The sequence below is a fragment of the Hirundo rustica genome, chromosome 1 (genome assembly GCF_015227805.2).
Source record: "Hirundo rustica isolate bHirRus1 chromosome 1, bHirRus1.pri.v3, whole genome shotgun sequence".
Taxonomy (NCBI): domain Eukaryota; kingdom Metazoa; phylum Chordata; class Aves; order Passeriformes; family Hirundinidae; genus Hirundo; species Hirundo rustica.
This window is the reverse complement of record NC_053450.1, coordinates 99,981,954-100,008,308: the sequence shown is the minus strand read 5'-3', so window position 1 is coordinate 100,008,308 and position 26,355 is coordinate 99,981,954. Positions and strand designations below refer to the sequence as shown.

General features: G+C 43.4%; 1 protein-coding gene across 1 annotated transcript in view; it reads right to left on the bottom strand.

Annotated features, from left to right (window-relative positions):
- The window catches only part of LOC120760051 (golgin subfamily A member 4), a 104,302-nt gene that overhangs the window by 22,226 nt on the left and 55,721 nt on the right, over positions 1-26,355 (bottom strand). The window contains 7 exon segments of the mRNA XM_058422820.1: positions 357-470; positions 1,122-4,884; positions 4,886-4,999; positions 5,002-5,205; positions 7,966-8,120; positions 9,181-9,313; positions 10,329-10,507. Coding sequence (XP_058278803.1) covers positions 357-470; positions 1,122-4,884; positions 4,886-4,999; positions 5,002-5,205; positions 7,966-8,120; positions 9,181-9,313; positions 10,329-10,507 — 4,662 coding nt within the window.

Here is a 26,355-nt window from a genome sequence, read left to right as displayed (position 1 = left end):
CATCTTCATCTTCAAAATTTTACTCTCATTATCTTTTCTTTTATACACATGACAGAAAATAGGTACCTATGGCTATCGTGAGTAACTCCTGTCATGTAGATGTAAAGCTTGCTAGATCAAAGATCCATCCTGCAGAACAGCTACATATCCATTTTCCTAATTGTACTACAATTAAAATTTAAGTTACTTCCTGAGCGAGAGAAGTTCTTTCCCTAAGTTCTCTAGACATTCATAAAACATGTGCTTATCACAGTCACAGGTAAAATCCCTCCACCAAAACAACAGTAACTGAAGATTCGGTTCTCTGACTATTTTACTGATTATGGTTACATTACTTATTATATTTATTATATCACTTACTGATTGTCTCTTTCACTGCTGTTTCAAATTCTCTCTCTTTTGAGCCAGTTGAGTATTGAACTCTCTTATTAACTGCTTTAGGGTGGAGTTGTGCTTTAACTCAATGTCTTCTGTTCACATCTGTACAAAAATGTCAAAACATACAGCAAGGAAATATAATGTTTAAAGAGTATGTGAAAACACAAGGCAAGAGATGTGGGAATTTCTTTAGAAACTGTTTCAGAATGGGGTGATTTGAATTATATTAATTCTGTGAGATTAAGGGAGGCTTTTTCTTCCTCTCCTAAGTCATCTGTTAGGCATAGGTGTTTTCATTTAAAAACAATCCAGAACTGAACCTAAAGATATGGAGGTTTTGCTGAGGAAGTTGAAGAACTGGAAGAAAAGAATATGCCATAAAAAAAATTTTAGGGAAGTTTTAGAATTGCTTGAGAAACTATTATGAGTGCTGAGCAGTACATATGAACAATTACTGATATCATCTGAACATGAATCTCTCAGTACTAAGTTTGTTTCCTGTTTGAGAAAAATAGAATTATATTATATGCCTCAGCAATGTTGAAAATTACCACTGCTGAAACAGATCAGAAATGGTATTACTCTGCCAAATTTATTTTCTTTCTGTTTCTCTAAGTCTATTTAGAACAACTAGAGAAAAGTATCACTCATTATTTTCTTGTTACAAACTGAGCTTTAGAAAAGTATTCTTGAGGTTTCAGTGGCTAGAGATAAAATACAGAAATGGTAACACAAACAAGAACAAAGAATTTACCTGATTTTCTGCTCCATTTCCTCTAAGGACTCCTTCTTTACTATGTCAAGCTCTTGCTGATGTTCCTTTCGCAGAGTACGTATGTCTTTTTGAAGATTATTCATGTCTTTGCATAGTTTCTGTTTCTCCATTTCGGTCTCTTCCAGTTTAGCCTCTAAGTCCTTCTGCCGGTTCTGCATACCAACTAGTAACTTCTGCAGCTCCAAAACAGATCTGGTCTTTTCTTCAGCATTTTCCTCAAAAGCTTTAAGACTATAATTTCTTTCACCTAACTGTTGCTGGAGACATTTTAGCTTTTCTTCATATCTTGAACTCATATCTTCCATCTCAATCTTATGCACTTCATTTTTCTTCATTATATTATTTTCTAACTCTTTAATCTTCTGTTCTAATGACTGACTGACTGCCTCCTTTTCCTGCATTTTTTTCTGTAAGTCTTCAATAATATTCTCCATATCAAGATATTTTTGTTCTTTAACTTTCAATTCTTCCCTATTGCTTGCTAAAACACCACTACAACAAGCATGCTCATCCGCTAACAATGAATATTTTTTGGTTTGCTCCTCAAGTTCTTTCCTGAGTCTTTTGGTCCTAACCTGCTCTTCCTGGTGGTTCTTCTCAACACATTCTAGTTTTTTAAGGAGCTCTTTCTGTTTATTCTGCAGTTCTAGATGACAGTCATTACTCTCTCGTTGTTCCTTCTCATACTTCTGTAATAATGCATCTTTTTCAGTTAAGCCCTTCTGTAACACCTGCATTTTCTCTATGTATGTCTGTTGGACACTCTCAAGTAAGTTATTTTTTTCTTGTTCTACAGAAGCTTTTAAACTCTCTACTTTTTCCAGCATCTCCTTCTCTAGTTCTGTGGAATCTCTTGTTGACTTAATTTTTTCTTCTAAGGACTCAATTTTGGCTTCTCTCTCCTGTACTTTCTGCTTCAACTTTCTTAATTGATCATCCACATCTTGCTTAAATTGCTGCTCCTTTTCTTCCATCTGAGACAATAATTGCTTTTTAATAGAACCTATTTTTTGCTCTGCCTTCTTTTTCAGATCAGCCAGCTTAGTCCTGTTCTCTGCATTCAGCTTCTCTTCTAATTCTTTCAGTTCTTCCTCTTTCCTTTTAAGTATCACTGACTTCATTTCATCAAATTCCTTCTCCTTTGCCTCAAAATCAGCTTTCAGTGAACCTATTTGCCTCTCAAGATTAAGCACTTTTTCTTCAGCCTTCTTAAATCTATTTTCCTTTTCAAAAGCCACCTTCTCTGCCTGATGGAGTTGCCAAGCTATTTCTTTTTTCTCTGTGTTTTTTTGTTCATTACACTTTTTAAGTGCCTCCACCAAGGAATCATTTTCTAAAGTTTTCTGAGCAATGTCTTTTTCTAGTTCAGCAATTTTTTCTGCTTGTTTTTTTAACTTTGAGGTTAACTGACTTTCTTCCTTTTCCCTCCTGTTTTGCTTTTGTTCCAATTCACTTTTTAAACTATCAAGACTCCTGCTATGTTTAGCCAGCTGTTCCTTCCATTTATTTAGCTCTTCATCTTTTTTACTGGCTTCAGTATTCCTTAATTCAAGTTTGCTCTGCAAATCTTTGATAGTATCATGACTTTGTGTAAACCTGGTTTGTGCTTTCATCTTCCACTCTGGCAGCTGCAGTGTGCAATGATCTATCTGATCAAGGGCTGATGCTTTTTCTTGACTCGGCATCTGAACTCTGGATGATAACTCCTCTGCTTGATTTAACAACTGCAAACTATCCTCTTGATGTTGTCTCCTTGACAGAGATATGGCTGCTTCCTTCTCTGTTAAACTTACTGTGCTTTCAAGTCTAACGTTAAGGTCCGTAACCATTTTGTTGAGAGCAGACACTTCAGATTGTTTTTCTTGGAGTTCTTCCCTCATTGATGTGACAGCATTGACATTTTCAGATAACTCTTTCCTCAGCTGTGTTATGCAAGATTCTTTCTCTGATGCTGCTTGCTGCTGCTGCTGTCCTCCCTCTTTTTGCAACTCTTCCTTTTTTGTTTTAAGTCCTTCAATATCAGCTCTCATGGACATAATTAAATTGTCTTTCTCCTGCAGTTCTTGCATTGACTTTTGCAAAGAAGTAGTAGCAGCAGAATGATGCTTTGTTATTTCTCTAAGTTGAACTTCTAGTTCAGTTATCTTACTTGTTTTGATTAATATTGCTTCTTTAACTTTTGCAGTTCTGTGCTCACAGTCTGCAATTTTACATGTTACTATGCCAATTTTTTCAATTAATTCATTGCCTTTAGTTTGCAATGAAGCTTCAGCATTCTTCCAAGCATCTAACTGGGCGGTAAGTTCTCCTGACAACCTTTTAAACTCAGTTTCTTTTAGCTGAATTGCCTCTATTTTTTTCTCATAATTTTCATGATCTTTATACTGAGAAGATTGCACAGTTTGGACTTTCTCTTCAAGGGTTCTCAGTGTATCAGCTAGCTCAGTAATTCTGGCTTTGTCCTTCTCCTCTACTGCTTTCTGTTTACTGAGCTGTTCCTGAAGTCCTGTCTGCTGTTTCAGGGACTGTTTTAAGATCACTTTCCAATTTTTTCAACTGTGTTTTCAGGTCACTTTCCTATCTGACAAAGCAGTAACCTTAGCCACTGACTGCCTCAGCTGTTCTTCCAATTCCTTCAGGCACTTGTCCCTTTTAGATTGTTCTTTCTTCAGTTGGGTTATTTCTGATTTGGAGTCCTCTTTTTCAGCACTGAGGATGAGAAGCTTCTGTTTCAGATCTTCAAGCTCCAGCTCTTTCTCTTGCAGTTCCATATCATGTACTTTCTTGAGCTCTTCAATCTGCTGATTAAATTTCTTTTCCCAGCTTTGGATTACTTCTTCCAATTTCCTCCTGTGGCGCTCAGCATGACTGTCTAGTTGCTCTTTCTGATTAGATTCCAGTTTTGACACTGCATCATTGATTCCATGTGAGCTTGCATGTGCCATTTCCAAAATTTTAGTATTGAATTCACTCTCTTTCTGAATGAATTCCAACTGTTTGTTTTCAAGCTCTTTTTTTAGTTTAGCTTCCTGCTCAGCAAGTTTATTTTCAAAAGTCCTCTGCATATCTTTTGATTTCTGTTTCATTTTCTCCACTTTCTTCTCCTGACATTTCAGTTTACTTTCATACTCTCCTTGTAAAGCACTAATTCTCTCCTCTGCAGCTAACAGTTTTTGTTTAAGCTCTTCCACTTGCATGTTCTGTAACTTCTTCATGTGCTCCATTTCATTTTCCTTTTCAGTCAGACTTCTCTTCATCTCATCAGCCTTTCTTTGTAGGTCCTCCAGTTGACATTCATACTGCTGTGTTAGAGTGGTTACTTTCCGTGTATTTTCATTGCTTTGCTCCTCTAGTTTTGCAGACACTTGAAAAAGTTCAGCTTCAGATCTTTCTGCATATTCCTTCATTTTCTGTTCATGTGCTTTTAACTCCTCCAAATGTCTGTCTTTCTCCTTCAATGACTGTTTGAGCTTGTTGAGCTCCTCTTTGAGTACCTTCTCAATGCCTTGAATAGACATTTTATGCTCTTTTAACATTGTTTCAATCACTTCATTGTGCCGTTTCCTCTCTTCTTCCAACTTTACTTTCAATTCTTGCTTTGCTTCACACACTTTACTATTTAATTCTGAGAGCTCTTGTTCTAAATCATGACGTATTTTTAGTGCTTCTGATAGCTCAGAAGACAGTGCTTCTAATTCTGTTTGTTTCACATCAAGTTTTTCTAATGTTTTTTTCATTCATCTCTTCAATGTGTGCACAGAAAATGGTTTTCTTTCTCTTTCAAAATGGTTTGTATCTCTTCCTGTGTTTCTTTCTTATTTTTTCTATTTCAGTTTTTTTGTTGTTGCTTTTAAAATTTCAAGTTTTTCTGTCCAAAGCTTTTCTTGCTGCTGTTTCACATTCTCCAGTTCTTTATTGTGTTTTTCCACCATGTCATTGATTTCCTTACTGTGCTTGTTTTTTTCAGACGTTATGAGACTACTTAATTCCTCTGACTGCTTTCTGTCATCTTGTGAATACTTTGCAACAAAGCTTTCCAGTTCAAGAATCCTCTGTTAGAATACAATTTTAAAAGAATGTGAATGTTTCAAAAGGTAACAATTTGATTACAGTTTTAAAAATCTTACCAGGTTCACATAACTACAGGTCACTTATTCCATTATTTTTAGTTAATGTAAATTTCTTCTGTAGCCTTTCATTCATCTGGCTTGTTCTCACTTTGCTTCCATTATGGACAGTTAATTAATATAAACTTTCCATTTCACCACAGTGAAAATAAACACAAAAACTTGGAAAGAACGTAACTAATTCAAATAAAGTAAGTCATGTGATACTTATGAGAGGTATGTTCCCATTTTCTTCCTAAAGTACCAATATAGGATGAAAAAATATAGGAAATTTACAATACTATTATGGAGTTTTGTACCTGCCTACTGATTTATCACAATTCTACCTCCCATGGAAATGCTGCTGTAAAGCTTTAATGCTTCTATAGGCAAAACTTCCAAACTAATATCTGGAAGTAGTGGAAAATGTACAAACTTGCATTAGCAGATAATACAGTCTTACTCATTACATAAAGCAAAGGACACTTCAAAAATTCATGCAAATCTTTTTGCTTACTGTGGTGGTGCATTCCCCCCTCGTTTTCAGGTTACACTGATATCTGAGAAATGCTCATTAGACCCCACCCTTGAAAAAACAGTACCTGTACTCAGCTCTTCCCAAGATTATCAGAAACCCTGTCTATTCTCAGGAACTACTGCTGTCTAATGAGCTTGGGTTTTCCTTATGAACAGCATTGGAAATTATTTTTCTTGCCTGAATGGCATAACATCCCCATTCTCACACATTCAAAGAAAGTGCCAACACAAACCGTGGCCAGGACGAAACACTGTTATGACTAAAGGCCCACTCTCTAGAGATCCCTTAAACAGTGGGATCCAAAACGGGGCCCTTTGAGCTCTCCTGGACCACAGTGGGCTGCAACTAGCAATCTCCCTCTGAGTGGGACACCTGTCTGAACTAGCCAAACTCCCAAGATTTTTGTACTTGAAGATCGACAAAAATGACAAATACTTGAGGCTTTTACCCTTCACTCAATGGGGAGATGCAAAGGCATCCAAGGTGAGTATTTCACTTACCTTGAGGGGAATTTTCATAGACACCTTGCTTGCACTAACTCTTTATGTCTGGGTGCATACACATAGGCATATGCTACAGCAATGCTAGGAGAAATGCTGCTTTCTTAGATTTTTAACCACCTTAGGTATCTATGTAAGTAGATCTGTAGTAAGGTTAAGTCATTAAATTATAAGCTAATTGGAATGCTGCTAAGTGTTTTCTCTGCTAAGTTGCTAATTTTAACTTATAGGTGAGTGTTGGGGTTTGAGTCTCCGTAGAATTTTTCCCCCCCCCTCCCAAGTTGCTAGGAGACTAAGTGCTGAGTGCTTAACGTGGACAAAAGAACTGATAACTTAGTTTTGGGGGAGGGAAAAAAGCTCCCGGAGGAGAGCGGAGGGTGGGGGGATCGCGCGGCTTTTCTTTTTCTTTTTCCGGGGGGGAGCACCGAGCGGGGCCACGGTTGTTGGAGTCCACAGTTAACGAAGGAGTCTGGTCCTGGGAATTCTATCATCTGTTGGAGTATCCAGGAATTCGGAGTTTCTTCGCTGTCCTGCTGGATTTTGGGTGAGCCCGGGTCCCGCCGCTGCGGCTTCTCCGGCACTGCCACCTCTGCCTGCCGAGGACACCCCCTGCCTGCCGAGGACAGTCCACCGCGCCCGGCTTCCAGCCATCAGCGCCGGAGCTTCCACCGTTTGCCCTCGGGGTTCTTGGTTCTGTTCTACTATTGTTATAATTGCTGTTGGTTTTTTGTCTGTCCTGTTATATTTACTAGTAAAGGACTGTTATTCCTTTTCCCCATAGCTCTGACTGAAAAGTTTTATTTTTAATCTTCCAAATTATAATAACACGGAGGGAAGGATTCAAATTCCTCATTTCCTAGAGAGGCCTGCCTCTCCTTAGCAGACACCTGTCTTTTCAAAACCAAGACAGTGAGGTTAAATGCTGTTAAATGTTATTCCTCTGTTAAATTGTTATGGTAAGGTTTTAAGTGGAGTTAGGTATAAGTGTTATTCCTTTGTTAAACTGTTAGGTTTAAGGTATAATTTAAGTTAAAGTACTCTTAAGTTTGAGTGCTGTTAAACTTTTAGGCCCTATTGTTTTCCATTTGTGCTCTCACTGTCCTTTTGTCACACACACCTAAACACACACACACACCCTAGACAGTTCTCAGTTCATTTCTGTTTGATTGCCTGGATTTTGTTTGGTTTTTGTTGTTGCTTGTTTTTCCTTTGTGTGCTTTAACCATCCTGTAAGTACTAAAGTGAATCCTGCCAACGAACTTGGCTGTGTGGTTGCTTAATATTAAGTCTGGTTTTTACTGATATCCTTGCTGCTGATTTTTTAAGTGATCTCAAACACTTGTTTTTACTAAAGTATCCTCATAAGCACTTGTAAGGTAGCAGTACCCAGAAATTAAAAAGCCTGAAATTTAACTCCTCTTTATAGCATACCTAAAAAAAGTAGATGGATATAAATTCATATCCCACATCATGGTGTAAAGTGAATGTATGTTCTACATTTTGCCACCTAATCTTATAAAAACTAGGGGCTGCAGAACAGCATGGCAATGTATTAAACTTCTGTTACTTTAATCCCACAAAACCTCAAGCACAACAAATCACCATTTGTAAACCACTCACAGTAAAACACAAACTTGTAAATGCTTAGTATTCTGGAATCTTACTCACAGTTCTACAAGTCTCTACTTCTTGATGCCATCTTGTGAACTTCTTGTCACACTCAGACTGTATGGCTTTCTTCTGCAGCTCTAATTCTTCTAAGGCTAGGGATTCTTGCTGCTCTTGCTCTTGAAGGGCTTTTAAGCACTCACTCTGATTTTTTTTCCTGCATGAAGAAGTACAACAAAACAATAAGCTATAAATGTAGTCATCATACCTTCAAGAACATCATGATAGGATATTTTCAAGTCAGTTAACAGAAGTCATACACTAATCACCTTTATTTTCTACACAAAAACACATGGAGTTTGTAGTTGACCTGTGAAAACATAATTGTAATAAATCACTTCCTTTATATCTTGGAAACCGTTTTGTCTTTGCATGAAAAAGATTAATGCAATCAAGCCTTCCATTTTGGTTTGTTAACCACAATTAATTGAGAATAACATCTGAGAGGAATGAAGTCTGTTCTCACTTGATTCCACTGCTAATATATTTTTAAGCTTCTGTTTCTTACAATTAAGGAAGCAACCTGTGAAACCGGTTAGAAAAATATATTCAAAACAGGGATTTAGAATTCTCTCAATCCTAGCCACTATCAATCATGGAGAGCCACAAGAACCAGTCCACTATGTGTAACAGCTATAGATAGATGATATCTATACATACATATTACATATATATCAACTATTTGGACAAAATTACATTACTTTCTATAGTGGATTACAGTTCACGAAAGAGTGCAAAGAATTCCAACAATTTTTACAAATCTGATCTTGAAGAAAATTCTTTTTCTGACATCAAACACTATAAATAGTTAACCCTGTTCACATAACATAATTCAACCAGACATAAATATACAAACACTTTTCAAACAGCCTCATTTCTTGTACTTCTTCTACTCTAGTTGCTGGGCTGACTGCCAATGATCTATCCATAGGAAGATATTAAAAAAGCAAGTCTAAAAAACTTTCAGAAAAAGAAATAGTTTCCACAAGATACAGCTGTTTACTGAGCACTGACAAGATTTACCATTATTCAGTCTGGATCATTGCATCTGCTTTCTTTTCATGTTGTTAAAGTCTTTGAGCTGTTTGACTTTTGGAAAGCACTCCTATCTTTGAGTGCAGAAGGACCCTCACTGTGGAACAGTGTCAACCCAAGATTCTAATCCCAACTCACACTTAGAGAAATGTCTCTTTCTACATACTTTAGGTTTACTTACAAGAGCTGCCTTCATCTTCTCCTGGAGTACCTTTTCTTGAGCCTGTAATCTCTCATTTAGCTCCTGATCTTTGGTAGCCAGTTCTTTTTTATGGATTTTTTCTAGTTCAGCAACTCGTTCCTCTGAAGACTTCTGTGAATCAAGTCAGAAAAAAATTATTTCAAAATATTAACTAACAAAACACTTTCTATTTTTTCTTAATAAGAAAGTAGTGCAAACAGACAGAAGAAACCACAACCATCTCTTTGCTCTCTTTGAATAACTTATGATCACTTGGAGTGCTTAATATTAAAGACAGTTCTTATTTTCAAGCTTGAAGTTTTCCATCTTGCGTCTCAAATCTTTCATAGTTGTGCTAAAGGAAACACCACATTTTCTAAAGACTCTTCTTCCAAGTCAAACTTAGTGTTTTCAGTTAAAACATGATAATACTTTGAAAAAGGAATTTTTTTGTAGCTTTCCCAGTATTCTTATTTCATAGCCCAGAAAGTCAAGTGATGATACTCTATGTAGACAGTTATCTACAACCTACATACATGCTTTATTTAAGAACAATGTAAGCACATCAATCTCCTTAAAGCATCAGTGTATTCTCTCTTAGAAAAATTAATACCATTATGAACATCAACACAAGAACTGTAACTTAAGGGTGTTCAGATTTACAGCTTTGTAAGGCATGTGAAGTACTCCAGCAATTCCTACCTAAACATACCAGATGAAGCAAACTGGTGTATTACAGAAACCTTTAACCAGCAAACAATATGGCAACAAGTTCTTAAACATTTACACATACTCAGCTAGGATTATGATTAAAACTCAAGATCCTGGTGGAGATATGTTAGCTTCCAGCCATTTATCTCTTCATCTTGTCTCTGTTTAAAGTCTCAAGTGTTCCTTTAATAAATAATTTTATTAAATACTTGTGAAGCGAAGAGTATTTCTATTTATTTTTACATGCCATTAATGAAGTGATTTAAATTTTTGGAGCAAAAAAAATCTAGGAGGAGTTTTCTATTTTTCATTAAGTAAATCATTAGTCACAGAAAATAATTTTTACAGGTTTTATTAACTAGCAAAAGCTTTATAACAGAGTTGGGCCATAGTGATGGATTTTACGGCAGTGGCTTAACTGCAAAAAAGTTCTTACCTTCATAATCTCCACCACCTCTTGTTTCACTCTGGTTAATTCCCGCTGAAGATTTACTCTCTCTTCTTCACTTGCCTTTTCTACTGCTTTAATTTTTTCATCCATTTCTGTCTGCAGTTTTTTCCGGGCTTCCTCTGTCTTTTGGGCAATACCTAGAGCCTTCTCAAGCTCTTCAAAAGCTGCCAAAAAATCAAAGTATATAATTGGGAAATTTTGATATATTTTGGTAGAAGAATTTCACAAAAAGAGAAGAATGAACTTAGAAATTCATTCAGAATTCACATGTTCATCTTCTATAAAGGAAAGAGAACTGACAAATAGATGTGAATTTCTTCCAATACACCCTGTAGCTTCTGTTTGTCTAAAACCACTGTAACATGCATAAACCATATTAATGAATGAACTATAACATTCCTCCCTATACCTGCTGAGTAAACTTTGAAGAAGTGGAAAAGAAAAGCAGCACAAAGAAAAGAAATTCACACTAAAACAACAAGACAGAAACAAAGCAAGAATGACTACTATGTAAGTGAGTTATTAGTGGGTCATTGTGCTGACTTGAAATCAAAACCAGCAAGAGACTAAGTCAGAAAAAACAATTTAATAGGAGGAAAAAAGGTAAAATAAAATAAACGCAATAGTACAAAAGATCACTGACAGAGTCAAAATACAACCTGATACTCTGTGGCAGTGGTAGCTGTCCAGATGAAGTGGTCTTGTTGAAGCAGTGATCACATAGAAAGGTCTGGTAGCTCTTGTCCTCTGGGAATCCAGTAGGTAATGCTACCTGTGCTGTCCCAAATCCCAGTTTATATCCAGGTAGGAATGCCTGGCTTCTACCACTGGGCAGAGCATCTCACAATGGGCTGATAACATTCTATGAATCTTGCAATGGGTCCTTGATTGCCCATCAAACAGAGATAGTTCCCGCAGGGAGTTACCTATTGTGGTATTTCTTTATGAGACTAGATGACTGCCGATGGCAAAAGGAAAAGAGTCTGCTCTCTTTCACCGGATGGGATATAACAGCTTTATTCTCGAGTCCTGCCCAGCCTGGCTGGAGATCTTTCCCGGTGGCTCACCTGTGCCAGAGAGAGCGAGGCCCCGCCCGTGCTGGGGCTTTTTCCCCAGGGGGCAGGGCCCAGAGGCAGGGACAAGCTACTACCCAATCAGGGATAAAGTAGGAGGAGAATAGAGTTGGTTTACAGTTGAGCAAGGACAAACCACGTGATACAGATTACAAATCCGATGAAACACAATATAAACCCAATTAATGCATTACAACAACCTATGAGTCATGCAGCAGGGCATTGATGGGTCATTAACAGAACATGGGGGGGGGGCAAGATAAACACTATCCAACCTAGTTTCAACAGCTCATGAAGATGGTGATAGAATACATACTTTGGGCACATCTTACATTGTAACCTAGGACATAATCCACCCCTTATTACCATCTATATCATCTTACAGTTAAATAGATAGATATACACATGCTTATACATACACACATACAGAATGAAACCTTGCACACAGTTCTCACTTAAAATTAGGTCTCCTTGTGTTACACAACGGGTTTCCCCATCTTTCTGTATTACCCACCAAGTGGAACCGGTCCTTAAGTAAAAACAATCCCAAAGACTGTTTTACAATCCTTGGGATTGTTTTACAAGGGTCTGCCTTTGCCTGAGGTGGGATCCAAACAGTCTTTCTTAAAACACATTCTATATGGACCACAGGGACTTTATCTCCATCCACTGTGTGGAAGGGTTCAGACCAGGCAGGACCAGCTCGACTGATCGACCCGCAAGTGTTGACCATCCAGGTGGCCTTTGCCAAGTTCACATCCCAATTTTTGAAGGTCCACCTACCAAACACCTTCAGGGTACTCTTACGTAGTCCATTGCACCGTTCAACTTTCCCAGCAGCTGGCGCATGATAAGGGATGTGATATATCCATTCAGTGCCATGTTCTCTAGCCCAGGTGTTTTACAAGGCCGTTCTTGAAATGGGTCCCGTTGTCTGACTCGATTCTCTCAGGGGTGCCATGTCTCCACAGGACCTGCTTTTCTAAGCCCAAGATGGTATTCCGAGCAGTAGCGTGAGGCACAGGGTAGGTCTCCAACCATCCAGGGGTGTCTTCCAACATGGTCAGCACATAGCACTTGCCGTGGCGGGTTTGGGGAAGGGTGATGTAGTCAATCTGCCAGGCTTCCCCATACCTGTACTTCAACCATCGTCCACCGTACCACAGAGGCTTCACCCATTTGACCTGTTTGATTGCAGCGCAGGTCTCACAGTTGTGGATGACCTGTGAGATGTTGCCCATAGTAAGGTCCACCCCTCAGTCATGGGCCCATTGGTATGTTGCATCTGTCCCCTGATGACCAGAGGCATCATGGGCCCAACGGGGTAGGAATACTTCTCCCTTCTGCTGCCAGTCTAGATCCAGCTGTGATACTTTCACCTTGGCAGCTTTGTCCACCTGCTCGTTGTTGTGATGCTCTTCATTAGCCTGACTCTTGGGTACGTGTGTATCCACGTGTCAAACCTTCACAGTCAGCCTCTCTACTACTCGGACGGCAATGTCCTGCCAAATCTCAGCGGGTTTCCCTCTGCGCTCCCAGTTGCCTTTTTCCAGCAATTCAGCCATCCCACAGAGCATTAACTACTATCCATGAGTCGGTGTAGAGACAGAGCCTCGGCCACTTCTCTCGTTCGGCAATATCCAGAGCCAGCTGGATGGCTTTAAGCTTAGCAACCTGACTTGATCCACCTTGTCCCTCTGTAGCTTGTGCAACTCATTGTGTGGGGCTCCATACTGTAGCTTTCCATTTCCAGTTAGTGCTTACAACTCGGCAGGAACCATTAGTGAAGAGGGGCATACTGTCTTTCAGTCTCCAGTAGCTCATTATATGGTGGGGCTTCCTTGGCACATGTCACTTGTTCCTCTTCCTCTTCAGAAGATAATCCAAAAGTCTCACCTTCAGGCCAGTTTGCTATAATTTCCAGAATCCCAGGGCAATTTGTGTTGTCATCACTGAGATGGCCACAGCACTCAGAGAGTGCTCCTCTAAAAACTTCTGGGGGCCTCAAGCATAAGTCCCATGTTATCTAAAAGTTTTTCAAACCTTTTCTATGTTGCAGTCCCTTTAGTAGTTCCACACAGCTCTGGCCTTTTCTCTCCTTCTTCTGCCTTGCTTCTGCATTTCCAGCTCACTGCTTCCTGTCTCTGCCACAGCCGCCTTACCTAGTCTGTCCCTTGTATGATGTCTTACCCTTTCTGTCCCTCACATGACCTCCTGTCCCTTCCTCTTCACAGAAAAACCAGTAGACTCCAACTGACTCCTCTCCCAGCTAATTCATTCTTTTATCACACTCACAGCTGTGAGGGCAAAGCTGTTCCCATTCTTTGATAATTAACACAGCTGCAATGTATGGGGGGGACAAGATTGCCTTTAGCACGATCTCTGTCTTCCCACAATTCCCCCCATTCTCATTTAATTATAAAGTTTAATTATAAGTCATATTTCTAGAAAAACATGATTAGGTAAATTGACATTATAAACATATTTTGATATTTTTCTTAGGACTAACAGTTATATAAATGTTTAAATACAACACATGTTTTACTATACTAACAATAAACAACAAGTAAATAAACACATTGTACTGAGTAATAGAATCGCTCTGTCTCCAATTTTTTCTGTATCTGCTGGTTTCATTATTTTTCTTGTTCTTTCTTCAGCTCTATTGCTCTGCATGTGTTGGGAGTTAGGTTTGGTTTTGGTTTTTTGTGGTTTTTGTTGTTGTTGTTGGATTTGGTTTTTGGGGTTTTTTTTTTTCCCCCTATAGAATTTTTCCCCCGTAAGTTGCTAAGAGACTGAATACTGATGCTTAGAGGGTGCTTGACCCACACAAAAGAAGTGGCCGAGGGAGGGGGAAGATCACATAAGTTTGGGGGAGGGAAAAGGACAGTGCTGGGGGAGCTGAGCATCCTCGTCCTGCTCTCGGCATTGGAGAGGACGGTAAGGCTTGCTGCGGGAGGAGTCCACTGTTATCAGAAAGTCTGGTCCTAGGAATTCTACCATCATCCATCATCTGCTCGTGTGCCCAGGAATTCAGAGCCCCTTAGCCTGCCCTACTGGCGTTGGGTCAGCCCTGTCCAGCCGTCATGGCTTCTTCAGCACTGCTCACTTTGCTGGGAGACCCCCCTACTTGCCAGGACAACCCTCTGCCTGCTGGGACATTCCCCCTGCCTGCTGGGGATACCCTGCCGTTCCAGCCACCAGCCCCGGAGCCTCCACTGTTCCAGTTTGGTCCTCTCGGAGTCCCAAGGGATCAGACTGCCTCGGGCTTTGTGAAACAAAGCCCCTCAAGGTTCCTGGTTCTGTTTATTACTAATGCTGTACTTGTTGTTGGTTGTTTGCCTTGTTATACTTACTGGTAAAGAACTGTTATTCCTTTCTCCATAGCTCTGACTGAAAAGCCTCTTAATCTTCTAAATTATAATAATTTGGAGGGAAGGGATTGGAATTCCCTACTCCTAGAGAGGTCTCGTCCCTCCCTAGCAGATACCCATCTTTCAAACCAAGACAGACTGTGGCATCTAACGTTGCGGCATTGAGAGAAAAAGGAATAACAATTCTTGAGTGACCTAATTTCTTGTGTACTGGATATAGAAAACCTCATTAAGTAGCATCATGTGGTCTAACTTACCCTGGTTCAGATGGCACGTTTGTAGCTGTATTTCTTCCGTTTGCAGGCCCTTATCTAAACATGGGCCCTATAACTAAGGCTACTGTGGCTGTTATCAAGTTTGCTTTAAGGGTTGATAAGGTGAGGAATTCATGGATCTTTTAACTTCCTCTGGGAGGCAGACACATGGATACATGGCTATCACACACTAAGTGCATGTTTTTGCGGTTACTTTAAAAATGGTACATTCTGTGAGGAAATGACAGTAGGTGAAGTTTTTTCCTAGTCCTTCAACCAGTTCTTTGTGCCTACTCTACGAGCTTTTGAAGGGTTTCAATTTCCTCTAGATACTAACCAAGTGTTGCTGATAATCCTAGCCTACTTAGCTTTCAGAGATAAGGTGAGATTGACTTGGATCACTGCACAAACAGCTGCCCCAGAGACTGGGAATACTGTAATGGAGCCTGATGCTGCCCCAGAGACTGGGAATATTGCCAAGGGGCCAGACACTGCCCCACACAATAGGGATGCCGGCCGATCACCTGACCCTGCCCCGCAGCCCACCTCAGAAATGAACCACCCGAACTGGGTGTGGGTTCTGGTGAAGGAGATGGGCAAGATGCTGAAGGAGCGCATTTTCCCTGTAGTAGCCTCCTTAGCCCCAGTGGGTGGGAAACCATCCCGCTGCCCTGGAGAGGGAGAGCCTGATGGTGCAGCAGTGGAACCCACAGATGTTACAACTGTCCAGGTTCCAGCTGAACTACAGGGGCAGTCCCAGCCAGCAGCAGTTGCCCCTGTGGAAACAAAGAAGTATAAGGTGAAATCAGAGCACCCAGGCAACAAGGATAAGAAAGGAGGGCCCTCACAACCCGCAGGGGAGTCAGAGGTTGAGTTCATCATTGAGTCCCTGACATATGAAAGTCTCCATAATCTGCAAAAAGATCTTGCACGGCGGGGACATGAGGCTTATACAGCCTGGTTACTTTGGGTCTGGGACCTTATAGGTATAGGCGTGCAACTAGATAGCAGTGAGGCAAGGAATTTGGGACCCTTGACCCAGGACTCAGGTGTGAATCAGGTATTCGTAAGGGAGCCAGGGCTCCTTTCTCTCTGGGAGCAGCTTTTAATGAGTGTAAGGGAGAGGTTTGTCCACAGACAGAATGCAAGAGCACCACCATAGAATGTGCTAGAAAACCCTTCAGGATCGGATCCAAAGGCTGAGAGAAGTGGCCATATTGGAGGTACTCTTTGGAAGGGGTGGACAGCATAATAATGACCCTGACAAAGTCAGGTACACAGGGCAAATGCTGTGGAATCTGGCACCTCTAAGACCATCTCAATATGCCATATTCATTGCAACCATTAATGCCAATAACAACCGAGAGGCAGTGGGTTCCATAGCCAACAAGCTCAGAAATTACGAGAGTATGATCAGTGGTCCAATGCAGGGTCAGGTCTCTGCCACGGTTAAGGAACTCAGAGAGGAGATGAGAGAGATGAGGGAGATGAGGGAGTGAATCATGATTTTAGAGTTAAGATTTTAGCTAAAGGTTAGAAGCAATTTGTATTGATCAAAATGTAAGTTAAATTAGTAAATGGTAGGTTAATGATTATTAGATGCCCAAGCTAGAGCTAACTGTTATATTATGAGCTTGTTTATAGAAAAAGTGGACTAAGTGAACCGTCGTAAGAACAGATTGAAACCACTAAGAACAATGGCCAGCACCTGGACTTCATACCAATCAATCACGAAGCAGGGGACCTTGGATCATGCCAGAGGGTCACAGAGACCTGATGAAGACTCTCCTCACTTCATCCTTTGAGACCACTGACCCAATTCAAGACCACCAACCCAATTCAAGAGAAGAACTGTGCACGCGTGAAGGACTAATAGCCTCATTTTAATACAGAGCGGGGATGGGAGGTGCTGGGGTTATGCATATGTGTTGTATATAAGATCTTGGAGAATAAATAGAGAGTGAAGAGCCTTGTTTGGCACGGCCACGCCTTTCGGAGGTGACTCCCGTGCTGCCTGCCGGTGAATAAACATACCACTTTCTAACTTTAATTAGTTAGAGGGTCTTTGTCCGTGACTGTATCTGTTTTCAATGACTCAGGAGATGAGGAAGAACAGTTCCCATGTGGCACCAGTGCAAGTTATAGGCCCCAGAGTCAGAACTCAATGACTCCCAGCTACAGAGAGAGGGTACACCCCACAAGCTGACCTGTGGTTCTATCTGCGTGACCATGGGGAAGACATGGAAAGGTGGGATGAGAAACCAACTTCTGCCCTGGCAGCACGGGTGCATGAGCTCAAGGAGAGAAACACTAACCGAGGGGTTTCCATTAAGATGAAGGTAGCCTCAGCATCCCATGACGAGGCTGCCAGGTATTATAGAAGTGAGGATGATATGTCAGATCCCCGTGAAGGAACCTCTACCATGTATGCACAGGAAGGGAATAACGACCAGTGCTAGGGGGGCCCTTACTCTAGCCAGGAAGAGGTACAGGAAAACCGAGTCTTTTGGACTGTGGATCCGATGGCCTGGCACATCAGAGCCACAGAAATATGAAGCTTTGGTTGATACTGGTTCACAGTGTAGCCTGATGCCATCGGAACGTGTGGGAACAGAACCTATTTCCATTGCTGGGGTGACGGGGGGATCACAGCAATTGACTCTGTTGGAAGCTGAGGTGAACCCGACCAGGAAAGAGTGGCAGAAACATCTGATTGTGACCAGCCCAAAGGCCCCATGTATTCTCCGCATAGACTTCCTCCGGAATGGCTATTACAAAAACCCCAAGAAACTCAGGTGGGCTTTTGGCATAGCTGCTGTGGAGGCAGAGGGCATTAAGAAATTGAATACCTTGCCAGGACAGTCGGAGAACCCATGTGCAGTAGGACTCTTAAAGGCAGAAGAGCAACGAGTTCCAGTTGCCACCTCGACAGTGCACCACCAGCAGTATCGGACAAATCAAGATGCCATGATCCCCATCCACAAGATGATCCGTGAGCTGGAGACCCAAGGGATGGTCAGCAAAACCCACTCACCCTTCAACAGCCTCATTTGGCCTGTGCACAAGTCTGACGGAGAATGGAGATTGACTGTGGACTATCGTGCCTTGAACGAAGTGACTCCACCATTGAGCACTGCTGTGCCAGACATGCTGGAACCCCACTACGAGCTGGAGTCCAAGGCAGCAAAATGGTATGCCACAATTGACATTGCTAATGCATTTTTCTCCATTCCTCTGGCTGCAGAATGCAGGCCTTAGTTTGCTTCCACCTGGAGGGGCATGCAGTACACCTGGAACCGACTGCCCCAGGGGTGGAAACACAGCCCCACCATCTGCCATGGACTGATCCAGACTGCACTGGAAAACTGTAAGGCTCTGGAACATCTACAGTACATTGATGAGACCATTGTATGGGGGAACATGGCAATGGAAGTGTTTGAGAAAGGAGAGAAGATCATCCAAATTCTCCAGGAAGCCGGTTTTGCCATCAAGAGCAAAGTCAAGGGACCTGCCCTAGAGATCCAGTTCCTGGGATTCAACTGGCAAGATGGACATCCCCTGATCCCCACAGAGGTCATCGATAAGATCACTGCGATGTCTCCACCAACCAGCAAGAAGGAAACATAAGCTTTCCTAGGTACCATAGGTTTCTGAAGAATGCACATTCCTGAGTACAGCCAGATTGTGAGACCTCTCTACCTGGTTACCCGCAAGAAGAATGATTTCCACTGGGGCCCTGAACAGCAACAAGCCTTTGCCCAGATCAAGCAGGAGATCGCTCATGTGGTAGCCCTTGGCCCAGTCAGGACAGGACCAGATGTGAAGAACGTGCTCTCTCTGCAGCCAGGAACAATGGCCTGATCTGGAGCCTTTGGCAGAAGGTGCCTGGGGAGACTCGGGGCCAACCACTGGGATTCTGGAGCCGAAGTTACAGAGGGTCTGAAGCTAACTACACTCCCACAGAGATGGAAATCTTGGCCACCTATGAAAGAGTTCAAGCTGCCTCGGAGGTAATTGGCACAGAAGCACAAGTCCTCCTGGCACCCCAACTACTGGTGCTGGGGTGGATGTTTAAAGGAAAGGTTTCCTCTACCCATCACGCCACCGACACCACATGGAGCAAATGGATTGCCCTCATCACTCAGTGCGCCCATACTGGAAACCCGAATTGCGCTGGGATTTTGGAGATAATTACAAGCTGTACAGAAGAGGAAAACTTTGGTGTCAGGGATGAAGAGGAACAGGAGCAAGTGACACATGCTGAAGAAGCTCCACCGTACAACCAACAGCCAGCAGAAGAAACACGCTACGCTCTTTTCACTGACGGTTCCTGCCACATCGTAGGGATGAATCAGAAGTGGAAAGCAGCTGTATGGAGCTCCACACCACAGGGTGCTCAAGCCACTGAAGGAGAAGGTGGATCGAGTCAATTTGCTGAACTCAAAGCTGTTGAACTGGCTCTGGACATTGCTGAAAAAGAGAAGTGGCCAAAGCTCTACCTCTTCACTGATTTGTGGAATGGTAGCCGATGCTCTGTGGGGTTGGCTGGAAAGGTGGAAAACGGCCAACTGGCAGAGTAGGGGAAAACCAATCTGGGCTGCCGATGAATGGAAAGACATGGCTAGTCGGGTAGAGAAGCTACCTGTGAAAATCAGCCATGTAGATGCCCATGTCCCCAAGAGTCGGGCTAATGAGGAGCACCGAAACAATGAGCAGGTAGATCAGGCTGCAAGGGTAGAGGTGTCAAAGATAGACTTAGACTGGCAACACAAGGGAGAGTTGTTCCTAGCTCAATGGGCCCCTGATGTCTCAGGTCATCAGGGCAGAGATGCCACCTATAAGTGGGCACGAGACCGAGGGGTGGATCTAACCATGGACAGTATTTCTCAGGTTATCCATGGCTGTGAAACGCATGCTGCAATCAAGCAGGCCAAACGGATGAAGCCCCTGTGGTATGGCAGGCGGTGGTCCAAGTATAAGTATGGGAAAACCTGGCAGATTGACTACATTACCTTTCCCCAAACCCACCAAGGCAAGCGCTAAGTGCTGACCATGGTGGCAGCCACCACTGGATGGTTGGAGACCTACCTTGTGCCTCACGCTACTGCCCGGAACACCATCCTGGGCCTTGAAAAACAAATCCTGTGGAGACATGGCACCCCTGAGAGGACTGAGTCTGACAATGGGACTAATTTCAAGAATAGCTTTATAAACACCTGGCCTAGAGAACATGGCATTGAGTGGGTGTACCATATTCCTTATCATGCGCCAGCAGCTGGGAAAGTTGAACAGTGCAATGGCCTGCTTAAAACCACCTTGAAGGCAATGGGTAGGGGGACTTTCAAGAACTGGGAGATTAATTTAGCAAAGGCCACCTGGTTAGTGAACACTAGAGGTTCCACCAACCAAGCAGGCCCTGCTCAGTCTGAGCCCCTGAGAACAAGAGATGAAGATAAGGTTTCAGTGGTACACATGAGAGGTATACTGGGAAAAACTGTTCAGATTAATTCCACCTCCAGCAAAGACAATCCCACTTGTGGAGTTGTTTTCACTCAGGGACCTAGTTGCACAGGGTGGGTGATGCAAAAGGATGGAGAGACCTCAAGGGGACCTTGTTTTAGGGTGAACACTGTGACTGTGTCTGTATCCACACCTGCATGTATATCTGTATATTATTTAAAGGTTCAAATTTAATATAATAGGTTGGTATGGGAAAAAAAATCAGGGTGGATAATGTTGGGGGTTAGGTTTGGTTTTGCCTTTTTTTTTTCCCCCTATAGAATTTTTCCCCCTAAGTTGCTAAGAGACTGAATACTGATGCTTAGAGGGTGCTTGACCCACACAAAAGAAGTGGCCGAGGGAGGGGGAAGATCACATAAGTTTGGGGGAGTGAAAAGGACAGTGCTGGGGGAGCTGAGCATCCTCTTCCTGCTCTCAGCATCAGAGAGGACAGTCAGGCTGCTGCTTGCTGCGGGAGGAGTCCACTGTTATCAGAAAGTCCGGTCCTAGGAATTCTACCATCATCCATCACCTGTTCGTGTGCCCAGGAATTCGGAGCCCCCTTAGCCTGCCCTGCTGGAGCGGAGCCAGCCCTGTCCAGCCGTCATGGCTTCTTCAGCACTGCTCACTTTGCTGGGAGTCCCCCCTGGCCTGCCAGGACATTCCCCCCTGCCTACTGAGGACACCCCGCTGTTCCAGCCACCAGCCCCGGAGCTTCCACTGTTCCAGTTTGGTGCTCTCGGAGTCCCAAGGGATCAGACTGCCTTGGGCTTTGTGAAACAAAGCCCCTCGAGTTTCCTGGTTCTGTTTATTATTAATGCTGTACTTGTTGGTTGTTTGCCTTGTTATACTTACTACTAAAGAACTGTTATTCCTTTCCCCATAGTTTTGCCTGAAAAGCCTCTTTAATGTTCTAAATTATAATAACTTGGAGGGAAGGGATTGGAATTCCCCATTCCTAGAGATGCCCCACCCCTCCCTAGCAGATACCTGTCTTTCAAACCAAGACAGCATGATATTCTCTATCTTCCACAAACTGTCTCACTTCTCTCTTGCAATGGTTCTCAGTTTCTTTTGTTGTTGCAATTTCGGATCCTTCCTGCAGACCTCAAACCTCAGGGTCCTCTCAGTGGCCACATCCAAGGTTATTGAGGAGAAATTCCAGCAGCTAGCAAAACAGCCTCATTTATCCTGAATTTATTCTTCCCTTTGTCCTCTGCAAATCTTTTTTCTACAGACTTTCATGGTCTCCAAACTGTTTATAACCTGTACAACTTACAAGCATTCAAAATCCCTTATTTCTCCTTCATAGCTGAACAATCTTTTCTTCTCCTGATACTTGAGTCCTTATCATTATGATCCGAGTGGCCTCACCTGTACTCCAGGTGTCAAAATCAAGTCTGGACTGGCAGCTTCACCTGCTGCTCTCAGCTTCGCTGGGCTCCATCTCCACTGCACCTCACCCTGCAGCCCAATTGCAAATCACGTCCGGTGTCACCATATGTCACTGTCGAGGAGGTCACAACACTCCTTAGATAAGTTATGTCCCATTATTACTCATTGGTCGCTCACCTGCTTCCAGGTGTCTTGAAAGGAGAAAATCAGGTCCAGATCTCACAGTGGCTTCCACTCTCAGCTCTACCAACACCACCCCCCCCCCCCCCACTCTCCTCCCAGTGGGTCAGCATTGCCAGTCACTAGGACCCCATATCAATCCAGAGCGGGTATGCCATTCAGACTATTGTGTTATGTCATTCAGACTGTTGTATCATGTTGTTCAGGCTGTTGAATCATGCTGGGGTCACCATTTGTCACTGTCGTAGTCGAGATGGCCACGGCACTCAAGAGCTCTCCTTTCAAAACTTCTGGGGGCCTCAAGTATCAGTACCTCTTTATCTAAAGTCTTTCATAGCCTTTCTACATTGCAGTCCATGAGCAACCCCACACAGCTCTGGCTCTTTCTCTCTATCCTCTGCAGTTTCAGCTCACTGCTTCCTGTCCCTAGCACAGCCACCTTACCCTGTCTGTCCCTTGTACAGCATCTTACCCTTTCTGCCCTCGCATGACCTTCTGTCCCTTCCTCCTCACAGCACAACCAGCAGACTCCAACTGACTCCTCTCCCAACTAATTCACTCTTTTATCACAGCCATAGCTGTGAGGGCAAGGCTGTTCCCATTCTTTGATAATTAACACAGCTGCAATGTATGTGGGGGCAAGATTGGCTTTAGCACTATCTCTCTCTGTCTTCCCACAGATTCAGCTTTCCAATACGGGTGTGCTGAGTGATGAAGGCAATCCATTTGCTCCATGTGGTGTCGGTGGCATGATGGGTAGAGGAAACCTTTCCTTTAAACATCCACCCCAGCACCGGTAGTCAGGGTGCCAAAAGCTGCTGTATTTCAGTGCTCATTACCTCTGAGGCAGCTTGAACTCTTTCATAGGTGGCCAAGATTTCCATCTCTGTGGGAGTGTAGTTAGCTTCAGACCCTCTGTAACTTCGGCTCCAGAATCCCAGTGGTTGGCCCCGAATCTCCCCAGGCACCTTCTGCCAAAGGCTCCAAGACAGAACATGGGTCCCAGCTGCAGAGTACAGCATGTTCTTCACATCTGGTCTCGTCCTGACTGGGCCAAGGGCTACCACGTGAGCGATCTCCTGCTTGATCTGGGCAAAGGCTTGTTGCTGTTCAGGGCCCCAGTGGAATTTGTTCTTCCTGTGGGTGACCAGGTAGAGAGGTCTCACAATCTGGCTGTACTCGGGAATGTGCATTCTCTAAAAGCCTCTGGCACCTAGGAAAGCTTATGTTTTCTTCTTGTTGGTAGGTGGGGACATGGCGGTGATCTTGTTGATTACCTCTGTGGGGATCTGGCGATGTCCATCTTGCCACTTGACTCCTAGAAATTGGATTTCTTGAGCTGGTCCCTTAACCTTACTTCGCTTAATGGCAAAACCAGCTTTTAGCAGAATCTGGATAATCTTCTTTCTCGAAAACTTCCCCTGCTATGTTCGCCCATACAATGATGTCAATCTATGTACTGCAGATCTTTGAGAGCCTCATCCTTTTCCAGTGCAGTCTGGATCAGTCCATGGCAGATGGTGGGACTGTGCTTCCACCCCTGGAGCAGTCGGTTCCAGGTGTACTACACGCCCCTCCAGGTGAAGGCAAGCTGGGCCCTGCAGTCTGCTGCGAAAGGAATGGAGAAGAAGGCATTGGCAATATCGATGATTGCATACCACTTTGCTGCCTTGGACTCCAGCTCATACCGAAGCTCCAACATGTCTACCAGGGCAGCACTTAATGGTGGCGTGAGTTCATTCAGAGCACGGTAATCCACCGTCAGTCTCCATTCTCCACTGGACTTATGCACTGGCTATATCAGGCTGTTGAAAGGTGAACGAGCCTTGCTGACCACCCCTTGGCTCTCCAGTTTACGAATCATCTCATGGATAGGAATCGCATAGTCTCTGTCTGTGCGGTATTGCTGACAGTTTACTGTTGCTGTGGCAATTGGTACTTGTTCTTCGTCTCTCAGCAGTCCCATGGCAGAGGGATTGTCTGAGAGACCAGGCAAGGTATTCAGTTGTATGATGTCTTCTGTCTCCACAGCAGCTGTCCCAAAAGCCCAACAATATCCTTTTGGGTCACTGAAATATCCATTTCTGAGATAGTTTATGCTGAGGATGCATGGGGCCTCTGGGCCAATCATGATGGGGTGTTTTTACCACCTGTTCCCAGTTAAACTCACTTCGGCCTCCAATACAGTCAGCTGCTGGGACCCTCCTGTCACCCCAGAAATAGAAATGGATTCTGTTCCTACATGCCTCAGTGGCATCAGGGTACACTGGGCACCAGTGTCAACCAAAGCTGTGTATTTTTGTGGGTCAGATGTGCCAGGCCATCAGATCCATGCAGTCCAATAGATCTGATTGTCCCTTTCCTCTACTGGGCTAGAGGCAGGGCCCCCCTATTCCTGGTCATGGTACATGTTGCTCTCTTCCTGTAAATATGTTCCTGAGGTCCCTTCAAGAGGATCAGTCATATCATCCTTCCTATACCATCTGGAGTTCTGTCCCCAAGAGACTGGAGCAGTATTGACTCTAGATGAGCTTCTTGTGGTAGATGTCTCTCTTTTCAGTTCACATACCTGGGTTGCTAAGGAGGAGGTGAGTTTCCTATCCCACTTCCTCATGTCTTTTCTGTGCTCCCGAAGAAAAGACCAGAGGTTACCTCATGGAGTGTATCCTCTCTCCCTGGCTGGCAGATAACCTGCTCCTAATGGCAGAGACTCGTGTTAGCTCTGCTGAGATGTGGTAAATTTCTTCCTTAAGTTCCTTTTTCTGTTTCTGATGACCCTCTTCAATCAAGCTGTGGACTTGCTCAGCCAGCCTTGTTTCCACGGATGAGACATGGGTACAAAATGGGGCGGTGACAATGTCTTCATAAATTCTTAGTTTACTGACCAAGACACCCACCTCGTGTTTGCCTTCCCTCCATTGTAGTGTTGCCAGCTAACAGGAGTACATCTCTGGTCTAAGCTGTGCGAATCTCAACCACATCTGTGATGTGCACTGGACATCATCTGGGCTTTTAGGAAATCTCTCGTCTTCTGAAAAAATGATCTCCAGCACAGCCAATTCCCTCAGGCACCTTGTTCCATTGTGCTCCATTTTCCTTCGTGCACCTGGAGGTCTTCTTTACAAAGGTCCCTCACACTTGTTAGCAGTCACCACCCACACTTGTTAGCAGTCACCACCAGAGGCTGAGAATTTCCTGGGTTCTCCTGATCCCCTGGTCAATGACCACATCCCAGGACAGCAATCCCTGCTGCCTGGCTTCACTTCCATCCAGAATAGTGTCACTGGCTGCAGCGTCCCAGATGTGGAGCAGCCAGGTCAGGATGGACTCCTTTGCCTGGTGGGTGAATTCCCTCTGCAGGTCACGCAGTTCACCCAGGGATAGAGAGAGAGTGATGATCTCTGGCTCTGTCTCTTCTGCTGGGTGTGAAGGTCCTGCCACATCCTCGTCAGTCACTATGCGGACTGATTTGCTCTTTGATTTCTTTTTCGGAACGGGGGCAACTGCTACCGGTTTAGGCTGTTCTGCTTCAGTGACAGTTTGTGTGGAGATGCTGATGGCACCTTTGGTTTCTTTCTCTTCTGTGACAGCCTGCATAGACACAGACATCATTGCCTTGCTTTTGGTTCCTTTCTCCTCTGTGAGTCTGTGTAGATGTAGACGCTGGTGCTTTGCTTTTGGTTCCTTTCTCCCCTGTGACAGTCTGTGTAGATGCAGTTCCTGTTTCTTCTGTGACAGTTTGTGTAGACACAGACGCTGTTGCTTTGCATTTGTTTCTTTTTCCCTCTTCCTTAATAAGATGCTGCACCACACCATGTAGCGTTTGGTTTCTAAGCATGATGCAGGCCATGCAGAGAAGACAAAGCAGAACTAGCAACAATATTATGCTGTCCTTGGCACCCAAAGACAACTCAATATTTTCAAAAACTGCTGTGCCGGGCTTGAAAGGCTGGAAAAAATTATTTTTTACCCACCCCAGAGGAGCTGGGTGCAATTGTTGAGGCCTCAGATGTAGCATCCTGGACCAGGGCAAGCAAACAAAATTGAGTATATATTCTGAATGATGCTCATTGCTTTGGACGTTAACATACAATAGACATAATAGACCAAAAGTAATTTTGATACCATACCCTGGTCTACACACGAGCATTAAGACCAGCAGATACTGCCCCATGTGCGGAAAAATGTAGAGAGCTAGGTATAAGACATATGTAAGCATGTTGAGCATCATAGCAAA